General features: G+C 45.5%; 1 protein-coding gene across 3 annotated transcripts in view; it reads left to right on the top strand.

Annotated features, from left to right (window-relative positions):
- The first annotated feature begins 14,557 nt into the window (after positions 1-14,557).
- The window catches only part of ANLN (anillin, actin binding protein), an 82,908-nt gene continuing 82,378 nt past the window's right edge, over positions 14,558-15,087 (top strand). For 2 of the 3 annotated variants that reach the window (XM_073630513.1, XM_073630512.1), the window contains exon 1: positions 14,559-14,740. In XM_073630513.1, coding sequence (XP_073486614.1) covers positions 14,723-14,740 — 18 coding nt within the window. In that variant the 5' untranslated portion in view covers positions 14,559-14,722. Of the gene's footprint in view, positions 14,741-15,087 lie in introns of all 3 variants that reach the window. The other variant, XM_073630514.1, reaches the window with a different exon arrangement.

The raw sequence follows: 15,087 nt of genomic DNA, 5'->3' as shown, positions 1-15,087 counted from the left end.
TAAACGCGAGTTGCCGCGTTTAGCCAGGTTTGGCGTTTGAAATGCCTCTAAACACAGCTTCTGAACGTATTTTTTTGGGTTCCAAAAAAAGCCTTTAAACACAACTGCCTAGAAACGACTATAAACGAACCTGTGTACATGTACTGATAAGATAACATAGAGGAGGGTTCAGGAGCAGTTGAAAAAAATGCCCAACTGCTCCTAAACGTCCGTTTACCAGCAGCAGTGTACATGAGGCTTTATCCATGCTCGTAATGTGATTACACTCACCAGATACTTTTACCCCCCCGGGGGGTACTGCACGGTCTCAGTGTATGCCACTGTGTAGCACTCTGGAACCTGTTGATTGATCGATCCAGACACTGGCAAGCTGCATATGACGAGCACTGGCAGGCTGCATCTGATGGGAACTGGTGAGGCTGCATTGATCTCTTGTATCATGTCTGCAGTCTCTGACCATCTCCTGTAGTATGTCTGCAGTCTCTGACCATCTGTAGCATGTCTGCAGTCTCTGACCATCTCCTGTAGCATGTCTGCAGTCTCTGACCATCTCCTGTAGTATGTCTGCAGTCTCTGACCATCTTCTGTAGTATGTCTGTAGTCTCTGACCATCTCCTGTAGCATGTCTGCAGTCTCTGACCATCTCCTGTAGTATGTTTGCAGTCTCTGACCATCACCTGTAGCATGTCTGCAGTTTCTGACCATCTTTAGCATGTCTGCAGTCTCTGACCATCTCCTGTAGCATGTCTGCAGTCTCTGACCATCTCCTGTAGTATGTCTGCAGTCTCTGACCATCTCCTGTAGCATGTCTGCAGTCTCTGACCATCTTCTGTAGGATGTTTGCAGTCTCTGACCATCTCCTGTAGCATGTCTGCAGTCTCTGACCATCTCCTGTAGTATGTCTGCAGTCTCTGACCATCTCCTGTAGCATGTCTGCAGTCTCTGACCATCTCCTGTAGCATGTCTGCAGTCTCTGATCATCTCCTGTAGGATGTTTGCAGTCTCTGACCATCTCCTGTAGCATGTCTGCAGTCTCTGACCATCTCCTGTAGCATGTCTGCAGTCTCTGACCATCTCCTGTAGTATGTCTGCAGTCTCTGACCATCTCCTGTAGCATGTCTGCAGTCTCTGACCATCTCCTGTAGGATGTTTGCAGTCTCTGACCATCTCCTGTAGCATGTCTGCAGTCTCTGACCATCTCCTGTAGCATGTCTGCAGTCTCTGACCATCTCCTGTAGCATGTCTGCAGTCTCTGACCATCTCCTGTATCATGTCTGCAGTCTCTGACCATCTGTAGCATGTCTGCAGTCTCTGACCATCTCCTGTAGCATGTCTGCAGTCTCTGACCATCTCCTGTAGCATGTCTGCAGTCTCTGACCATCTGTAGCATGTCTGCAGTCTCTGACCATCTGTAGCATGTCTGCAGTCTCTGACCATCTCCTGTAGCATGTCTGCAGTCTCTGACCATCTCCTGTAGCATGTCTGCAGTCTCTGACCATCTCCTGTAGCATGTCTGCAGTCTCTGACCATCTCCTGTAGCATATCTGCAGTCTCTGACCATCTCCTGTAGCATGTCTGCAGTCTCTGACCATCTCCTGTAGCATGTCTGCAGTCTCTGACCATCTCCTGTAGCATGTCTGCAGTCTCTGACCATCTCCTGTAGCATGTCTGCAGTCTCTGACCATCTCCTGTAGCATGTCTGCAGTCTCTGATCATCTCCTGTACTATGTCTGCAGTCTCTGACCATCTCCTGTAGCATGTCTGCAGTCTCTGACCATCTCCTGTAGCATGTCTGCAGTCTCTGATCATCTCCTGTACTATGTCTGCAGTCTCTGACCATCTCCTGTAGCATGTCTGCAGTCTCTGACCATCTCCTGAATTAGATGGTTAGAGACTGGGGACATGATACTGTGGACTGAATTTTCTTGAGCTTTTCTTGCACCAAAGGTGCCAAAAATGGCCAACAATAAATTCATATTAATTTAAATTGATTATATTAATTAAAAAGTCGAATATAATACAATTGTATATAAAAATATAAATATTTTTTAAAAACTGTTTATTTTCGGTATCGGTTTCGGTTTTCGGCCTAGTGTATTTTTCCTTTTCGGTATCGGTTTCGGCACCAAAAGACACATTCGGCGCACCCCTATTATACACATATAATTTATACACATAATATACAGTAATAATAATATACATTGTGCCAGTTTTCATTTAATAAAATAGAAAAAAAAAAAAAAAACGGAGGTATCCATTACCACAAATAAAGCCACAATTTGTCCTGAAAAAAAAAATGTAATTCACCTGAATACACTAAGCAGTTGCAGGCCCTTTCTTTTACCTTCTATTATGCAGGGGTTAAAGTCCTACTGGAGGTTTAGAAAAAAGAAAAAACAGCTCTGGCTGCAATACGCGCCCAGTGCATACTTGGAGTACTGAAGACAAACAGTGCAGAGCATCATTGACCTGTCCCCTGTGGGGGCACCATATTGCCCTGGACTCACAATGTATAGATATTGATAGTGCTGCTCTCTGCATCATGGAGGTTCAGCCAACATTGATAGCGGATCTTAATAGGGGTCTCTACATTTCTTTCAGCAAAAAGAACACAAGATGGTACTGGCAGCAATACAATAAAATCCTAAATGTGACTTCAGAACTGCTTGTTCTCTACAATTGTAGGCTGCATGGAGATGAATGGATAGATGGATGGATGGATAAAACATCAGAAAATACAACCCATAAAAAAAAAAAAATTCCGCCAGCAAAAGTCCGATGTGAGCTTTTGGTCGGAAATTCCGGCTGTGGGTATGCTCCATTGGACTTTTGCTGGCGGAATTTCCGCCAGCAAAAGTTTGAGAGCAGGTTCTCTATTTTTCCGTCGAAAAAAGTTCCTATCGGAAATTCCGTTCGTCTGTATGCAATTCCGACGCGCAAAAAACCACGCATGCTCAGAATCATCACTTCGTATGGAACTTCCCTTTTATAGTGTCGTCGTACATGTTGTACGTCACCGCATTCTTGACGGTCGAATGTTCAGAGAACTTTTGTGTGACCGTGTGTATGCAAGCCAAGCTAAAGCAGAATTCCGTCGGAAAAACCATCCAAGGTTATTCCAATGAAAATTCCGATCGTGTGTACGGGCATAACACTTAGTAAATGCAGTACTTTAAGATTTCGTTTTAGGCTGGAAATGTTTCAAGAGATGTGTTCAGGTCAACAGGTGGTGATGTGTATGGAAACTCATTAGGCTTCATTCACATTTCTGTGTTGTGGGAATGCAGGCATCTCTACAATGTACGGCACTGTGTTGATGCCTTGTCATTCATTCTCAATGGCACCCCAATGCACCTTGCCAACAGAGGTGTGCTACAGCACAACTCACCAACATGCCTTGGGGTACGCTGCCAAGAAATGTGCAGGTACATTTTTTGGGACATTGAGTTGTGTTGCATGCTTTATTGCAACACACGTCACTAATTTGGTGGGCACCTAGCCTAATGCCTTGTACACACAATCAGAAAATTGGATGAAAAATACCGCTTTCGAATCGATCTTATGATAATCTGATTGTTAGTACACACCCACAACCTGTTCAGTTTAAAATAGAAATGAAAGACAAAACATATGTTTATACATATAAAAAGCATTATAAATACCTTTTTTGGTCCTTTTTTTTTTTATAAGTGATCACGTACCCTCAGCTGTATAACGAGCTCAGGTGGCAGGGGGAAGAAAAACAGCAGTATACTGATCTTCCCAGTAAGGCTCCATGCACACTAGCCTATTTTTAAGCTCTTAGCAGCTACTTATGAGCGTTGTTTTTTTTCTGCCCCTAGAAGCAAATAGTGTTATCCTATATGTCCATGTACACTATTGTAGGCTACAAGCGTTTTTCAAGCTTCAGCTTCTAGGAGCTCTTTGCCAGCAGAAAAAAAACGCTGACAGCTCCTTCAATCTCTTAAACGCTGCTAACCACTACTAAGCACCAGCTGTCAGCGTTTTTTGGGGTTTTTTTTCGTAGCAGGCCCTTAAAGGGGAGCTCCAGCCCCCCCAAAAAAAAAATATAAAAGTCAGCAGCTACAAATATTGTAGCTGCTGACTTCTAATATTAGGCATCCAGCGGTGTCCTTGCCCAAGCCGACTCTTCATTCAGCTATTGGGTGCTGGCGCCTCCACCCTGACTAAGCAAAACCGGTTTGCTACTGTGCATGCACAACGTGCACTGCACTTTGTGAACGGATCACAGTCTTCTGGGACCTGTAAAGTGTCCCAGAAGGCTGCGGGGGAAGGAGGGGTGCCGAAGGTACCATTTTCTATTCACAGAACACTGTAAACGAGTAACGCGGCCAGGTGGGATGAGCCCCACAGGGCCGTGTTTTTTTTTAAACTGTGACAGCTAGCAGGGGGAGAAGTTCCCCCACTAGCTGTCAAAGCAGGGGAGCGGAGTCCAGGCCTTTCATAACATAGTACACACTGAATATGGGTGTAATATGTAATATGTAACATGTTATGAAAGGTGAACTTATCCTTTAACTAAAGAAAAAAAAAACTTCTGCATACTAGCACATTATGAAAGACTTACCTTGAAACAAAGCCCTCCAGCGGCGTGCTGTCACGATGACAGCGCTTCCATCTTCACCCAGTCTTCCTTCCAGGTTCATGGGCTCCAGTCCTTTGAATGGCAGAGCCGCGATGACGTCACTCCCGCACATGAGTGCGGGAGCCCCTCTTTACAGTATAGGGCTCTGAAGGAATGGCATGGATATGCCGTTCCTTTAGAGCACAATGCGCCAGTGACGTCACCGGCTGCAAGGACACTGAATATCTCCTAAACAGTGCACGTTTAGGACATATTCCTTGTATCTACAGGTATACTTTATTATAAGCTTAGCTGTAGGTAGAAGTGTCCAAGGGGACTTTACTACCACTTTAGGGAGTGGGCCGGCAATCTAGCCGCCACATTCTGACTCATCAGCTGTCAGCAGGGTTCCCCGGTGATACTGATTTAGGGGGAACCCCACACCAAAATCTTTTTTAAAAACGGCATGGGATTCCCCCCTTCCCTCCAATCAATACCCTTAGGTCTAGTATGGTTTTTGAGGGGAACCCCATGCCAAAATCTAAAAAATATGGCGTGGGGGTCCCCCCTCAAAATCCATACCAGGCCCTTACCTGAGTATGCAGCCCGGCAGGCCAGGAAAGGACTGGAATGAGCAAGAGTCCCCCCCGAACCACACCAGACAACATGCCCTCAACATGGGGGGGTGCTGTGGGGTAGAAGGGGCTCCCCCCCAAAACATCTACTGCCCATGTTGATGTGGACAAGGGCCTCTTCTTCACAACCCAGGCCTTGTGGTTGTGGGGGTGCGTGGGGTAACTTATCAGAATCTGGAAGCCCCCCTTTAACAAGGGGACCCCTAGATCCTGGCCCCCACCATTGTGAATGAGTATGGAGTACATTGTACCCCATTCTCATACACCAAAGAAGTGTCAAAAAGTAAATTATTTTTTTACTTTATTCAAAAAACCCCAAAACAATGTCCCCAGTGTAGATCCATCGGCAATTACGATGAACACTGCTCCGACGACCCAAAAGAGAAGAAAAAAAATTTGGATCCTTGGAAAGCTTCTGCCTTTTGACAGCTCCACCGCTAATTATACTAAAGGGCCGGGCCTACCTGATTACGTCATCAGGCCCCACACCTTAGTTTATTTAGCCACGGGAGGCGGCAGAGCTGTCAGACAGCTGGAGCCTTCATAGAGTGCGGACCTTTTTTCTTTTCTTCGGGACGGCAGATGGTGTTTATCCTGATGGACAATGGATCACACTGGGGGATACTGTGTTTTTTAATAAGGACTTGTCAAAAATTGTGTGTGCGTTTTTTTTTACTTTTTTACACTTTTTTGGTGAATGAGTAGGAGTACAAGGTATCCCTACTCATTCACATGGGGGGCTGTTGTTAAAGGGGGTTTCCAGATTCTGATAAGTCATCCCCAGCACCCACACAACCACCAGGCCAGGGTAGTAGTGAAGAGGACCTTGTCCACATTAACATGGAGACCCCTACCACCCATGTTGAGGGCATGTGGCCTGGTATGGCTCAGGAGGGGGGCGCTCCCAAATTTTCCTGGCCTGCCGGGCTGCATGCTTGAATACAGGTCAGGTATGGATTTTGGGGGGGGACCCCCATGCCATTTAAAAAAAAAAATTCTGACGTGGAGTTCCCTTCAAAATCCATACTCCAGACTTAAGGTATGGATTGGGGGGGGGGGGCACTCATCAGAGAGCTGATAAGTCATCTGTTGTTTAGGTGGCGCTATTGCGTCATTACATCACGTCTGGTTTTGGTCCAAGGAATGCACCGCGACCCGGACTTCCTGGTTTGTGTATACAACACCTGTATTTGTTTGGATTCCTGTAAGTTTACTGATTATCTTGCGCAATAAAATAGTTATACGGAGTCACACTATGGATACTACCATTATTGTCTTTTTATGAGCTCATTGTGGGTGGATGAGAACAAGGAGGTAGCTGTGAGGACCCCATCTACAGTCATTTGATACTGTGGAGGCTAGTGACCTTTTTGATGGGTAGTCTCATCTGGTGAGTGCAAGAGAAGAGGGGGACATGAGTGTGACATGAAGATACTGCCGAATGTATGCACGTTTTTGGCAGCACTCACTTCACTCTATTTTACCACTTATGTTTATATGAATTTGTGGATTTTTATTTGAAATTATGGACTTTATTATGTCATCATGTTCACACAGATACTTTGATTATATTATAATATTGCACATTTGTAGTTTATTTTAGGGCATAGCTATGTACATATGCAATTTGCACTTGCACTCAGCATTTTTTGCATTAAGGTGTTGTTGTATATGCATGTTTTGTTTGTGTTGGTTTTTTTTGCACGTATGACTTTTTTTGACACATGAGATCACATATTTCACACTAGCAGCGCCACTTCCACCCACCCATTCATATGCTTCATCCGTTGTTAAGGACGTAGTAGCCAGCTTGCCGGCTCACTCTTTAACAACCAGCTATTCACTGGTTGTTGAGGATGACGGTGGCAGCCCTCTCCTTAACAAAAACGCTACCGCTCCTAAACACTTTTGTAAACGCTCCTAAACACTGCAAAAATACCAGCAAAAAATGCAAAATATTAGTGTTTTTTATCCAGTGTTTTTTTAGTTTGCGATATTTGAGCATCTAGTGTGCATGGAGACTAAAAGGCTGTGCAGGCTGAGTTCTCAGCACAGCCAATAAACTGACCATACTGTTCTCTCATGCATAGTGTGGCTAGTTTTTTTTTTTTTTAATAGTAAAGCAGAGGGACTGGCAGGAACAGAGATTTCACACAAAGGAAGCAATACAAAGACAACAGGATACTTTTTCATAGTACATGGTACAGCAGGCACATATTAGGAATATGAAAAGATGGGTTAACGTATTCTTTAATGGAGTCCTCTGTTTGTGATTAATTCATCAGCCACAAAGTGCAGTGAAGAGGTGACACAGGAAGTATCTCTGCCTGTCTATGCAGCGTGGGGGATCATTCACATACATGGAGTTCATCTATGTAAATATCTCCTTAAGGAATGTCATCAGCATTGGTGAATATGTTAAATGCCAATATAAACTACATGGATAAGTGCAATTCTATTGTTTGTTTCTGATCACTAGAGAACTGGTAAAATGTGACACACAATAGCAGGATGTTGTCTTTCAGCTAAAAGGGTGTCTCTGCTCTTTAGGTACTTAATAACTGACACAGAAAATTCCTATCCTGGAATTCACAAACTATTTATTTTAGTTATCCAATACAACCAATGTAAACAGGTAAATTTGTACAATATGCAATATTAAGGTGACCAGATTTTTAAAATGAAATCCGGGGACATATTTTTTTTTTTACTAGTAATGGCGGCAATTAGCGACTCTCTGCCCTTCACCGCCGCCTGCCTCACAGCCTGCCAAGACTTACTCTCCGGGCCCCGGCTACTATTGAGTGGGGAGTGGAGGAAGATCACTCTGCCAGGGAAGGCAAGGAGATGGGCAGGTGGCTGACCGGGACTTGAGCCAAGGCAGAAGAACATGCGAGCAGGAGTGGAACGGGCATGCACCCGAAACTGAAGAAATTTTCTCTCCTCTCCGACCAGCACATGATCATCAGAAAGGGGCACAGATAATGAAAAAAATACACCCCCACCCCCTAAGCTAGTAGGAGCGACAGAACGGTGGGGTGTAATTCAGATTTTTTTTTCTTTTTTTTTTAATTCTGCACTGACTGTCTTTGAAATTGCCCCAGCCCCTGTTCAAATCCAATCTGGGGACAAAACTGGGGACAGACTTGGTTCGGGGACAGTGTCCTCATTCCAGGGACTGTCCCCGGAAACCGGGGATGTCTGGTCACCCTATGCAATATACTAATATATTATCTGAAAGAGCAACACATCTGTGATTGTATTTATTTTTGAGATAATAAAACGATAATTTGACATTGTATGGCCCCGTACACGCGGTCGGATTTTCCGACGGAAAATGTGTGATAGGACCTTGTTGTCGGAAATTCCGACCGTGTGTAGGCTCCATCACACATTTTCCATCGGATTTTCCGACACACAAAGTTTGAGAGCAGGATATAAAATTTTCCGACAACAAAATCCGTTGTCGGAAATTCCGATCGTGTGTACACAAATCCGACGGACAAAGTGCCACGCATGCTCAGAATAAATAAAGAGATGAAAGCTATTGGCCACTGCCCCGTTTATAGTCCCGACGTACGTGTTTTACGTCACTGCATTTAGAACGATCGGATTTTCCGACAACTTTGTGTGACCGTGTGTATGCAAGTCAAGTTTGAGCCAACATCCGTCGGAAAAAATCCTAGGATTTTGTTGTCGGAATGTCCGAACAAAGTCCGACCGTGTGTACAGGGCATATGTGTGTTATGAGATAATAAAAAAAGAAGAAAAGAAAGTAACATGATATGGTGCCGCTAGCATATGGACACTGTAAAGTGGTTGTAAACCGCAGACATGAAATATGAACAAAGCATATCCCTCTATAGTGTGTACTTGCCTCAAGAGCACCAAGTGTCATTTCTGTTCCCCGCCTCCCTTCTCTGCTATCAGTATGAATCACTTCTGACAAGTTTTCCTGACGCCAAGAGAAAAAAAGGTGACATGGGAGGGAGGTCCTGCACACAGCCTGTGATTGACAGTCTCGGTTCTATTCCTGTGTGCTGTGCGAAGGGGAGGGGGGTGTCCCTTTCCTCCAATCAGCTGTCAGAGCTCTAATCACTGAGTTTTCTGACATCTCAGACAAGCTTTATAAATTATGCGCTTTTCATGGATGTAGTGAAGAGAAGACTGCAGGTAGACTGGTACAACTTCTGTAGAAGAATTTGTTTAATCTCTGTGCATCACCTAAGGCTAGTCACTTCACCGGTTATATGTAAGGCATGGGTGCTGAACCTGTGGCCCTCCAGCTGTTGCAGAACTATAAATTCCATGAGACATGGCAAGGCTGACCATAACAAGCATGACTCCCAAAGGCAGATTAACTTAATTAAAACTGGCAGGGGTGATTAAAAGAAAAAAATAACTGATTGTAAAGTGTGAGCTGGAGTTTGGCTTCAAATTGGTAGTGTATCAAAATCTGCTAATACATTTAACGGGCGGCAGAAGAAGACAGTGATTACTGCTAGCGGCTATAGCAGCCGCTGGCAATAATCGCAAGTGAATCCAGCAGGCTGGTTGTACCCAAGTTGGTCGATCAATCAACTTGGTACATTCTGCCTGCCCACACACGGTTCGAATCTTGGCTGTTTTGAACTGTCTATGGTCGCCCTGAATGGGCAGATCACACCAATGTGAAAACAGAGGGGAAAAAGCCAAAGAAAAGAAAACGAATGCAGCCACCACATCTAATGCTAAAAGCTGAAATATAATACGTTTTTGGTTTAATACCACTTTAAGAGTGTAATGTGAAACCTGGTCAGAGTCTGCAGCCCTTCACTTATAGAATCTGGGGGTTCTTCTCCCTGCAGTAGCCTGTCAAAAGTTGAATCTGGCATGGCTGTGAGTGGCTACGCTCGCACAGCCGCTTCATCCATTCACAGCACAGTAGCTAAGTAGTTAACGCTTCTGCCTGGCAGCACTAGGGTTGTTGGTTTGAATCCCAACCACAGTACTATGTGCACAGAGTTTGCATGTTCTCACTGTGCCTGCCTGGCTTTCCTCCCATACTTCAAAGACATGCTGGTAAGTGAGCTCCTGTCTAAACTGGCCCCCCGGAGACAGATGTAAATACGGTGATCAAACCCCCACCCCCTGCGTGGGAGATGGACGGGAATGCGCACGATCGACCCCCCCCACGGGAGACGGGCGGCATTGATCAGGATATTACCTATGAAGTCAGGCGGAATGAAGAGCCGGGCTGTTCATTCTCCTCCCGGGCGAACAGGAAATGTGTCCTGAGACACGACTGGAGAATCAGGAAGACAATAGCGAATATTCATTTGCTATTGTCACACTGAGGTTTTAATTGAAGCCAAAAAAAAAAACCCCTACTGACATCCATGCATCCGGCGCCCCATGCTGATTAGGGGGTCGGACGCAGGGATGGGGTGGAGCCTCCCATGCGCCCTGCATGTGCGGCCGCCACTGCTTGAGAAGTTTCCGGCCGATAGATGTGGAGCTATGCAGATGGCAGCATGAATATTGATACAGCCTTGGCCTATCCCAAAGAGGCAGGCTCTGAAGGCGGGCTGGGAGCTCTGGGTCTTGTCCCAGAATGGAGGAGATCAGCCCCCAGGCTTGCATGAGGAGGCCTCAGGGGAGTGACCTGAGGGAGGAATGCAGAGACCCGGGTGCTTAGAAGAAGCTGACCGAGGGAAGCTGTCTGACAGAGATCTGTCTGGTATCACTGGAGGTCAACGCTGGAAGATTGGAAGGAGGTTCCATCTGTCCTTGAGCCTTGTGAGTACAGACATTGCTGGGCCTTCTGCTCTAGATACCCCTCAGGTGCCTAGATATAGTCAGCTATGGGTCTAAGGGGAAGGGGACACCGGCTGAGGTCCTGAAGAGTTCTGTCCAGACACTTTCATATTTAAGGGGACTTTGCTCTACTACTAAAGTTCGCTCAGTAAGGAAAACCAAGTCCTCAGTTGTACATATTTCTTATTCTTGGAGTATACCACCACTTTCCTCATCCCTATTCAAGTTATCCAAAAATAAAAACCACAAAAACAACATCCCCTAGACTAGTCGTTGGAGAAAGAGTGAATGAGCCTGATGTGTGACTGGTTGTGGGGCAGAAGTTCGGAAGACCTGGATGAATAATTTCTGTGGCTCCTATGGGAGTAGCACTACATACTATACAGTATCTCACAAAAGTGAGTACACCCCTCACATTTTTGTAAATATTTTATTATATCTTTTCATGTGACAACACTGAAGAAATGACACTCACAAGTAGTGAGTGTACAGCTTGTATAACAGTGGAAGTTTGCTGTCTCCTCAAAATAACTCAACACACAGCCATTAATGTCTAAACCGCTGGCAACAAAAGTGAGCACACCCCTAAGTGAAAATGTCCAAATTGGGCCCAAAGTTTCAATATTTTGGTGTGGCTACCATTATTTTCCAGCACTGCCTTAACCCCCTTAGGCATGGAGTTCACCAGAGCTTCACAGGTTGTCACTGGAGTCCTCTTCCACTCCTTCATGATGACATCAGCTGGTGGATATTAGAGACCCTGTGCTCCTCTGCCTTCCATTTGAGAATGCCCCACAGATGCTCAGTAGGGTTTAGGCTTGAAGACATGATTGGCCAGTCCATCACCTTTACCCTCAGCTTCTTTAGCAAGGCAGCGGTCGTCTTGGAGGTGTGTTTGGGGTCATTATCATGTTGGAATACTACCCTGTGGCCCAGTCTCTGAAGGGAGGGGATCATGCTCTGCTTCAGTATGTCACAGTACATGTTGGCATTTATGGTTGCCTCAATGAACTGTAGCTCCCCATTGGCAGGAGCATTCATTCAGCCCCAGAACATGATGCTCCCACCACCATGCTTGACTGTAGGCAAGACACACTTGTCTTTGTACTCCTTACCTGCTTGCCACCACACACCCTTGACACCATCTGAACCAATTAAGTCTTCTTGGTCTCATCAGACCACAGGACATGTATCCAGTAATCCATGTCCTTAGTCTGCTTGTCTTCGGGTAAAGGCTTTTTTTGTGTGCATCATCTTTAGAAGAGGCTTTCTTCTGGGATGACAGCTATGCAGAACAATTTGCAGTGTGCGGCATATGGTCTGAGCACTGACAGGCTGACCCCCCCACCCCCACCCCTTCAACCTCTGCAGCAATGCTGGCAGCACTCATATGGCTATTTCCCAAAGACAACCTCTGGATATGATGCTGAGCACGTGCACTCAACTTCTTTGGTCGACCATGGCGAGGCCTGTTCTGAGTGGAACCTGTGCTGTTAAACCGCTGTATGGTTTTGACTACCGTGCTGCAGCTCAGTGTCATGGCAATCTTCTTATAGCCTAGGCCAGTGATGGCGAACCTTGGCACCCCAGATGTTTTGGAACTACATTTCCCATAATGTTCTTGCACTCTGCAGTGTAGTTGAGCATCATGGCAAATGTAGTTCCAAAACATCTGGGGTGCCAAGGTTCGCCATCACTGACCTAGGCCATCTTTATGTAGAGCAACAATTCTTTTTTTCAGATCCTCAGAGAGTTCTTTGCTATGAGGTGCCATGTTGAACTTCCAGTGACCATTATGAGAGAGTGAGAGCGATAACACCAAATTTAACACACCTGCTCCCCATTCACACCTGAGACCTTGTAACACTAACGAATCACATGACACCGGGAAGGGAAAAAGCTAATTGGGCCCAATTTGGACATTTTCATTTAGGGGTATACCCACTTTTGTTGCCAGTGGTTTAGACATTAATGGCTGTGTGTTGAGTTATTTTGAGGGGACAGCAAATATACACTGTTATACAAGCTGTACACTCACTACTTTACATTGTAGCAAAGTGTCATTTCTTCAGTGTTGTCACATGAAAAGATATAATAAAATATTTACAAAAATGTGAGGGGTGTACTCACTTTTGTGAGATACTGTATATGTAAAGCACTCCAAAAATTGTTTGGTGCTATATAAGTATCTGGAATAAATAAATAAAATTCACAGAGCTTTGTGAATAAAAAAAATACCAGTCCCATCATCCACCCTGGCAATGATGTCACCACACTTGTAGTCCATCCTTCCTTCTGGCCTGTAACTGAATGTATCTCAGTATTAACCTGTGGCAGGAGCCACTTAAAATGGGCTGTTGCAATGCTTTGCAGGCTCCAATGCAAAAAAATTGCACATTATTATTTTTTTAAATCAATATGGGTGCATTTATTATTTCTGTTGTATCCCTGTATAGGCAGTCCCATTCATGTCAATTAGGACACAGCAGCCGCCATAAATGGCGGTAATGTCACAATGGGGCAGGCCTCCAGATGACATCACCAGGTGGCCCCGCCCCACGGCTATACAAGTAATGGCACATGGCAGACCCAGCATTACAGCGGGAGAGAGAGTTGGGAGAACGTCGGAGGAAAAACAGAGGGAGGAGACAGCAGAGAGAGGAGAATCTTTTTTTCTAAAGGTGATCTTATCCTTTTAGAGAAGTACAGCCAAAGCTTGTTCTTCTCCTCTCCCCAGCTTTCAGCTGCTGCAGAGAGAGCCATACAGGGGATTAGTTCCAGTAATTGCCTTGTCCACTGCACTGATCACCCTCCCTGTGCACCATATGTTTCCCCCTTGCCTCAGACACCCCTACCCAAGCAGTGCTGCCAGCTTCACCCCTCTACTTCCTGCAGGCAGCTGCAAGCTTATAATAGGATCATTTAGGATGGAGAGTGGGGGGAGGGTCTTTCCTGAATAAACACAATGAGTGATTGGTAACGATCACTCACTGGGTTCATTCATAACTGAAGCATTGTAAACTATGTTTATTGGGGGGCCCCTGTCAGGTTGGCTGTATGGGGCCCTGTGGTTTCTAACAGCAGCCCTGTGTGCAGTTGCTGTGTCCCAATTGACATGAATGGGCTCATCTATGGCCACAGAACATGTGTGCAGGTAAGCGTGGGTTTGTACGGACATACAAACTGATAGACCCCATGTAAGTCAGGCCTCATTTCAGACACTGGACCCTCCTCTGCCTCCTGCTTGTTCCAGACTATAAGGAAGCCACAGGCAGCCAAGCAATTAGCATTTCAGCAGCTGCCCAGCACACGTTTCGTAGCGAAGCTGCCTGCAGCCTCTCCCAGCACTCTGTTCCGGGTGTTTCTATAACAAAACAAGGCCATATATCCCAGGAGCGCTGAGTACATCTACTTCCTGTTTTATACTCACACAGCCCTCTCCACCCAAGCAGGTCACATGACCGCCATGTCGCAAGCGGAGGCTGCGCCCACTTTTACAATCCGTCCAATCGCATCCCTCTTTTTCCTCCTTTCCTTACGTACCACCCATGTCACGTGGTCGGTAGCGGGCGAAATTCAAAATTTGAACCGTTTTGTGTGCTTGTTGTAGGCTGAGCCTGGGGGTGACACCGCAAATACCCGGATTACTAGAGATTGTATACACCGCCCCGACCTCATACACTGCGGAGAGCGGACTGCTGACAGCATGGATCCCTTCACAGAGGTGAGAGCTCATTCTATAGTCACTCCTATTACTGATCACAGATGAGAGCTCATTCTATAGTCACTCCTATTACTGATCACAGATGAGAGCTCATTCTATAGTCACTCCTATTACTGATCACAGATGAGAGCTCATTCTATAGTCACTCCTATTACTGATCACAGATGAGAGCTCATTCTATAGTCACTCCTATTACTGATCACAGATGAGAGCTCATTCTATAGTCACTTCTATTACTGATCACAGATGAGAGCTCATTCTATAGTCACTTCTATTACTGATCACAGATGAGAGCTCATTCTATAGTCACTCCTATTACTGATCAGAGGTGAGAGCTCATTCTATAG

This window comes from Aquarana catesbeiana, linkage group LG05 (assembly GCF_042186555.1).
Source record: "Aquarana catesbeiana isolate 2022-GZ linkage group LG05, ASM4218655v1, whole genome shotgun sequence".
NCBI classification, from domain to species: domain Eukaryota; kingdom Metazoa; phylum Chordata; class Amphibia; order Anura; family Ranidae; genus Aquarana; species Aquarana catesbeiana.
The sequence above is the reverse complement of the archived record's forward strand: the minus strand, read 5'-3'. Positions and strand labels throughout refer to the sequence as shown.